Source organism: Zingiber officinale, chromosome 1A (genome assembly GCF_018446385.1).
Source record: "Zingiber officinale cultivar Zhangliang chromosome 1A, Zo_v1.1, whole genome shotgun sequence".
Lineage (NCBI taxonomy): Eukaryota > Viridiplantae > Streptophyta > Magnoliopsida > Zingiberales > Zingiberaceae > Zingiber > Zingiber officinale.
This window is the reverse complement of record NC_055987.1, coordinates 181,349,211-181,356,125: the sequence shown is the minus strand read 5'-3', so window position 1 is coordinate 181,356,125 and position 6,915 is coordinate 181,349,211. Positions and strand designations below refer to the sequence as shown.

Here is a 6,915-nt window from a genome sequence, read left to right as displayed (position 1 = left end):
TGTTGGCCATATCGAGCACAAATTCTTTCTCTATTAGTTTTAACCTACTTGGGAACTCATTACCATCAATATATTCTGCTAATTGATGATTATGAAAACCACAGACAACTCTTAAACCTCACATCACACCCATCTGGAGGTATTAGTGTACCTCGCAGCTCAAATGAGCATTCACATTTTTAGTCCCAGTATTTCTTTTTAAGGATTGTCCATCAACTAGATATCGTGGAGGTTTGTACTTTCCACCTCTTTCACACATAAAATGGCACTTCGGTAGCTTACCACCTTTTAAATTAGCAAAATTTTTAATAACTACTATAATATCATTGTTCAGACCAACTATCTTTACCCAATTTATCATATCTTCTCTACTTTTAAATATCTATATAAAAAATATAACAAAGACGTATAAGTATGACATTATCCAATCTTAATATAATTTCTCTACTTATAAAATAAATAACGAATATGCATAAAATAATGATAATAATTAACCTGATCTGTGGTAAATTCGATTGTATAATCGCGACTATTGTTGGAGATGCTCTCTCTACTAGGAGCATCATTCTCAATTGACCAACTATATGAAAATAAACCCAAATAATCCTCCATAGTTTCCTTCTATGAATTACAAAAAGTAATAACTAAGAAGATAACTATGTTTCAAGAAGAGAGAAGGAGATGCTGAGAGGAAGATAGCAGTGGAGGGAGGTGTGATTGAAGAGTGACTAAAAAAGAAGTGTGTGAGAAGGATTTAAAGGGAGATGTTTTGACATGTATCAAGAGTTGAAGGGTGGGTAATTTAAGGGGAGGGGAGGTTCTGATATATGTCAAGAGTTAAAGGATGGGTAATTTAACGGGAGAGGAGGTTCTAATATGTGTCAAGGATTGGAGGGGATAATTTAAAGGGAGAGGGGTGGTTTGACATGTGTCAAGGATTGGAGGATGGGTAATTTAAAGATAGTGAGGAGTTTTGACATGTGTCAAGAGTTAGAAGTAGAGTAATTTAAAGGGATGAGATATTTTGACATGTGTCAAGGGTTGGAAGGGGGTAATTTAAAATGATGAGAGATTTTGACATGTGTCAAGAGTTGGAAGAGGGATAATTTAAAGTGATGAGAAATTTTGACATATGTCAAGGGTTGGAAGGGGAGGTAATTTAAAGGAAGGGGAGATTCTGACATATGTCAAGTGTTGAAGAGGGGTAATTTAAAGGGAGGGGGTGTTTTGACAGGTGTCAACGGTTGGAGGATGAGTAATTTAAAGAGTGTGAGAGATTCTGACATGTGTTATGTGTCATGGGTTGGAGGGAGGGATGATTTAAAGGGAGGGATGATTTAAAAGGAGAGAAGGTTCTGACATATGTCAAGAGTTGGATGGGGGTAATTTAAGTATCGAATTAGGAAAGTAATTTAAAGAAAGGGAGAGATTCTAACATATATTAAAAATTATATAAAATTTAAAAATAAAAAAAATTGATAAAACAATAATAAATAAAATTGATTAAAGAAATAAAACTAAATAAAGATTAAACAAAATTTAAAAAATAATAAACAAAATTAATTAAAAAATAAAATTAAATAAAAATTTAAAAATATATATAAGTATTAATGAAAAAATAATAAACAAAATTAATTAAAAAAATAAAACTAAATAAAAATTAAATAAAATTAATATATATATATATATATATATAAGTATTAATGAAAAAATACTAAATAAAATTAATTAAAAAAATAAAACTAAATAAAAATTTAAAATATATATATAAGTATTAATGAAAAAATAATAAATAAAATTAATTAAAAATAAAACTAAAAAAAATTTATATATATATATATATATATATATATATATATAAAAGTATTAATGAAAAATTAATAAACAAAATTAATTTAAAAATAAAACTAAATAAAAATTTTAAAAAAGGATAAAAAAAAAGTCATTTGAATGGGAGAGCAAAGAGGAGGGGGAGGGGGTAGGGCTGGAAAAAAATATCGAAATATCGAAATACCGAAAAATCGTACCGAAAAAATACCGTATATACCGAATTTTTCGGTAACGGTAACGGTAAGGATTTAAAATATTTCGGTATACCGAAATACCGAATAACTATAGATTAAATGATTAATTTAGATTCCCCTAAAGCCTAAACCAAACCCTAAACGGCCCCAAACCATGTTCTCTCCTTGCGCCGTCGGCGCACACGTCGCGACTCGCGATTCTTTCCTTCCACAGTCGACCACCGCACATAGTCGCCGGAGAAGATGCACAACAACTTAGAAACTTCTTCTCCAGCCCTAATATTTTTTTCCTTCATTGAATCTGAAGAAATCTAATCACCGAGCTCTGTTCTGAGAGTTATGCTTGCGCAAGTTCTTGTCCGATTTTCCAGTGAGTTTTAGCTTTTGTTTCTTTGGTGGATTTATGGTATTTTTAGTAGGGATTGAAGCCTATATGCTTCCCCTATTTTTCCAGCTAGCATTTAGTTATTTCTGGCAAGATTTCGACGAGTCTCCGGCGAGTCACCATCCTGGGACCATTAACTACTGGTTTAATCTTCAATCTTACATATTTGGGTCCGAAATTCAAACTCTTATTCTTATATGATCACTGCCCTTCATTACAAGACAATTATTTTTTTATATATTATATGTAATATATATATAACTTCGGCATGACGGTATTTTACCGATACCGTACCGACATTTCGGTATATCGAAATTCGGTATACCGAAATGTCGGTACGGTATCGGGTATCAATTTTTAGAATACCGATTTTTTCGGTACGGTATACGGTATTCGATTTTGGATACGGTATACCGTACCGACCCAGGCCTAGGAGGGGGTGGGCAGTGTCGGAAAAAAAGGGAAGGGGGGGGGGGGATTTGCCTCATTTATATATAACTTTGTTTTTCTATTTATTTTCTCTCTCTTCTCTTTTGCTCCGATCAAACTTTTCATTTTTTTCATCTTTTACGTATCTAATGGAAATTTAATTCCGAAACACCTCTCAAGAGCCCAAAATAAATAATAAAGTATACTTCTAAATTCCTTATAATCTTGAAAATCTACTAAATCTAAAATATATACTATCTAAGTTTTTCAGGTCAATAAATAAATTTTGACTCAGACTCATTAATGAATCTAGGTTATTTAAATTTTATAAACCTATATTCATCCAGTAGAATTGAGTAAGAGAAAGATAGATATAATATCAAACTTTGATTTTCGATCAAAGAAACAATGGGTTTGGTTTGGGAAAACCAGGACAACATTAGGTCTGATCTTCTCACATTAGTCCTGATCTGAGAAGATATGACCTAATGTGAGCTTGATCTAGATCTGAGCAAATCAGGCCTATGTTGGTCCTGGTCTCTAGGAGATCAATCCCAAATATTCTAGTTGAAAATTAGCATGATATTAAAGCACCTATGAGGAGCCTGAAATAAATATTAGATGACACCTTTGGAGTCTTTGTAACTTCAAAAGTTTATAGGACCTGAAATGAGTACAATCCGAGAACTCTCATAGTTGATTAGTAGGTTTTAACCAAAACCTATACTGTTGGACCTAAACTATTTGAATTTCTACAAGCTTACCCTCATTTGATAGGGTTGAGTGAAAGTAAGGTAGATACAGCCCCGGTCCTAACAATCAGGAAGCCCAAGGTGAAACGATCAAAATAGGTGTTTAATTTTTTTCATAAAATAAAAATTATTTATAATGACTTCTTCTAGTTTTTCTAAATATAAAATCATCTATAATATTATTAATTTTCAAAATGTGCTGGATTGCTAGTGCAGCCGTGTAGAGAAGAGGCAAAGGCGTAGCTTCGCTGTGACGCCATCGCGGAGCCGCCGGTAGAAAGGAGAGCAAACTGCAAACAAAAATGAAAATAGAAGACTAAGAGAAAAATGATGTAATTGGAAAAAAATTCCAAGAGAAAAGAGAGAATATGGAAAAGGAGAGCGTTGGTGGAAATTGCAAAAGCTTGAGCGCTTGTGTAGCGGTGGAAGAGAAGGTTTGAAACTTTGAATTTGTCTGCTTGTGTGGCGGTAGAAGAAAGGAACAACAGTGCAAGGTTTAGAAATTCTTAAAACAATTAATATATATATAAAAATTATACAAATATTTAAATATTGTGGGCCCCATCCACACTTGGGGCCCTGGGCAATTGCCCAAGATGGCCCGGCCTCTGGGCCGGGGCTGGGTAGATATAGGGTCAAACATTGGTTTTGATCTAGGAAAACGATAGGCCTAATCTGGGGAGACCAAGCCCAACATGGTCTTGGTCTGCCTAGACCAGGTCCATAGTTTTCTTTGATCAAAATGAAGATTTGACATCATATCTGCCTTCCTTTCACTAAACCTTACTAGATGGGTGCAAGTTTATAAAAATCCAAGTAATCTAGCCTTTAGGTTCATCAATAAGTTTCTGTCAAAATCCAATGATCGATGTAGAGAACTTAGATTGCACTTATTTCAAGTCTTGTGGATTGTTGAGTTCGCAAAGAATTCAAAGGTGTCCTCCATTACTTATTTTAGGATCCCTATAGGTGCTCCAGAATTAAACTTCCGTGGAGCATGTAAAGGAGGAAAAAAAATAAAAAGTTTAATAGGAGGAAAAAGAAGAGAGAGAAAGAGAAAAGTTGCATGTAAATAAGAGGGGAAAGAGAGTAAAAGGTCAAGTTTGACAAGAAGGGTAGAAAGGGAAGACCAAATAAATTAGTATGGTTTTTGATAATTATCCAAATATGATGCGCCTTTTGATCAATTCTCAACTCTAAGTGTGCCTTTGGGCAATTCCCATATAAATAATCATAACAAAGTTGATCCGATCTCATCCTCAATTATCCTAAAACTCACTCAAGTAATCCCATTAAATCTTTACTAAACTCTAGCAAATTCAAATGAGTCATATTTGACCTTGCTTGAGCTTGGAACTTCATTTTCTCTCCTCCCTTTCTAGCATAGAGCAAAATCATGAATTATCATTCAATTTGATTCTTAGTCCCTGTCTTGACAAATACCATAGACCTATCCATGTAGGTACCTACCAGATGACCCAAGACATGACCTCAAGTCTTCACAGCTTGGAAAAAAATGGTGGCTTGGGAACAACATCTTTGAAAAGATCAAGTCTTCATAGCTTGGGAAAGGTGGCGGCTTGGGAAGAATCTCTTTGGATACATCCCCGAAAAGATCAAGTCTTCACAGTTTGGGAAAGGTGGTGGCTTGGGAACAACGTAACTCCTTTAGGTATATCCCTGGAAAGATACAAATCTTCGCGGCTTGAAAAAACTAGCCACTTGGGATCAACCCCTTTGGCTACATCCACAGAAAGATTAAGTCTTCATAGCTTAGGAAAGGTGGTATCTTGGGAACGACTACTTTGGGTACATCCCTAAAAAGATCATCTTCAGGGGTTGGGAAATAAAATGACTTAGGAACAACCCCTTTTATTACGTCCTCAAAAAGATTTGTAGCTTGGGAAATCGTGGCTTAGGAAGTTTGTAGATTTGGATATTGTAGCTTGGGAACACCCCTACAGGGCATCCTTGGAAAGATTTCATAGCTTAGAAAGTTCATGGCTTGGGAAGTTCATGGACTACTAAGTTCATAGCTTTGGAAATATTAATGTAGCTTGGGAACACCTATGCAAGAATCCCCAAAAAGATTCTATGGCTTAGGAAGTTTGTGGCTTGGGAAATGCGTGCCTTGGGAGCATCCTCTTGGGAACACCCCTAGAGAGGCCTAACAGTCAAATTGCTCGAGTATGGTAGTGGTAGTCTACTTATCATGTGTAAGTATTCTGAATTAGTTTTGATGTGATCAATCGAGTTAAGTTAGATTTTGATTTTGATGTCTTGTGTCTAAGTGTGCAAAGATTTAGAAATACAAAAAGTCGAGCGGAAGACGCGATGAGCGAGAAGGATGACACGGAAAGCGAGTTGAGGAGTTTAGTGCATCCGAGGGACAAGGAGTTACAAAAGAGCACACCAACCAATAAGATTGACGTGCTCGAAGCTTCCAAGAGATGAAAAGCCAGAGAGAAAAACTAAAAGTCAGAGTTATATTCGGATGACACTCTAGATGACCATGTACACCGACACTTCTTATAGTCGTCAATGCCTGTCAGCCTTTCCTCGTAGAAATTGTCCCAAGTGGATATCACAAAATCTATGTCAAGACTTTCTCCGATCCTCCCCATCTATATTCACGTTAAACATTTTTTAGGTTAATTAGTTTTTTTTTTTAAAACAAAAGAAAAAGGGGAAATAAAACATTTTTTAGGTTAATTAGTTTTTTTTTAAAACAAAAGAAAAAGGGGAAATAAAAACTAATGCATAGTGTAGCAACACATGGTATCCTGTAGAAACACAGATCTAGTGGAGGAATGAACGAGGGAGAACAGGGAAGGCAGTCTCCTACCTGAGCTGCAATAAGTGTTTGATTAAATGCCCCCTTCCTTCCCCAGTCACCAATCACCAACAAGCTGAGAGATCCATCGCTCTTGAGTGGGTGCTCCAGCCTTGGAAGCTCAGCCATGGAGGGGAGGAAGAGAAAAGAAGAGACCATGGAGAGGAGGAGGGGCAGGAGAGCCATGGCTGCGGCTGCTGGCTGCTGCAAACATAGGTTTTGAGGAAGAAGAGTTGGACATGGTTGTGTTTAAATAATGGCAAGTGATTGTGAATGTGAATGAAGGTGATCCTGTGGAGCAGGATGGATCGAAGAGTCAGTGGAGATGCATTTCCTGCATCAGTTGAAGTGACGGCGTATAGAATCTTTCAGTGGCGTATTTTGTAACAATCTCTAAATTTAGCTAAATGCTGATTATGCACGTCAATATGTTCATCTATTTTTTTAAAAAAAAAATATTATATAACAGTTATAATTTTTTAAGTATTATAA

The 6,915-nt window shown here is 35.5% G+C and overlaps 1 protein-coding gene across 1 annotated transcript in view; it reads right to left on the bottom strand.

The window, feature by feature from the left end:
- The window catches only part of LOC122038555 (purple acid phosphatase 17-like), a 31,362-nt gene extending 24,731 nt beyond the window's left edge, over window positions 1-6,631 (bottom strand). The window contains exon 1 of the mRNA XM_042598352.1: window positions 6,436-6,631. Within this exon, the coding sequence (XP_042454286.1) occupies window positions 6,436-6,609 (174 nt within the window). The 5' untranslated portion in view covers window positions 6,610-6,631. The remainder of the gene's footprint in view (window positions 1-6,435) is intronic.
- Window positions 6,632-6,915: the final 284 nt, after the last annotated feature.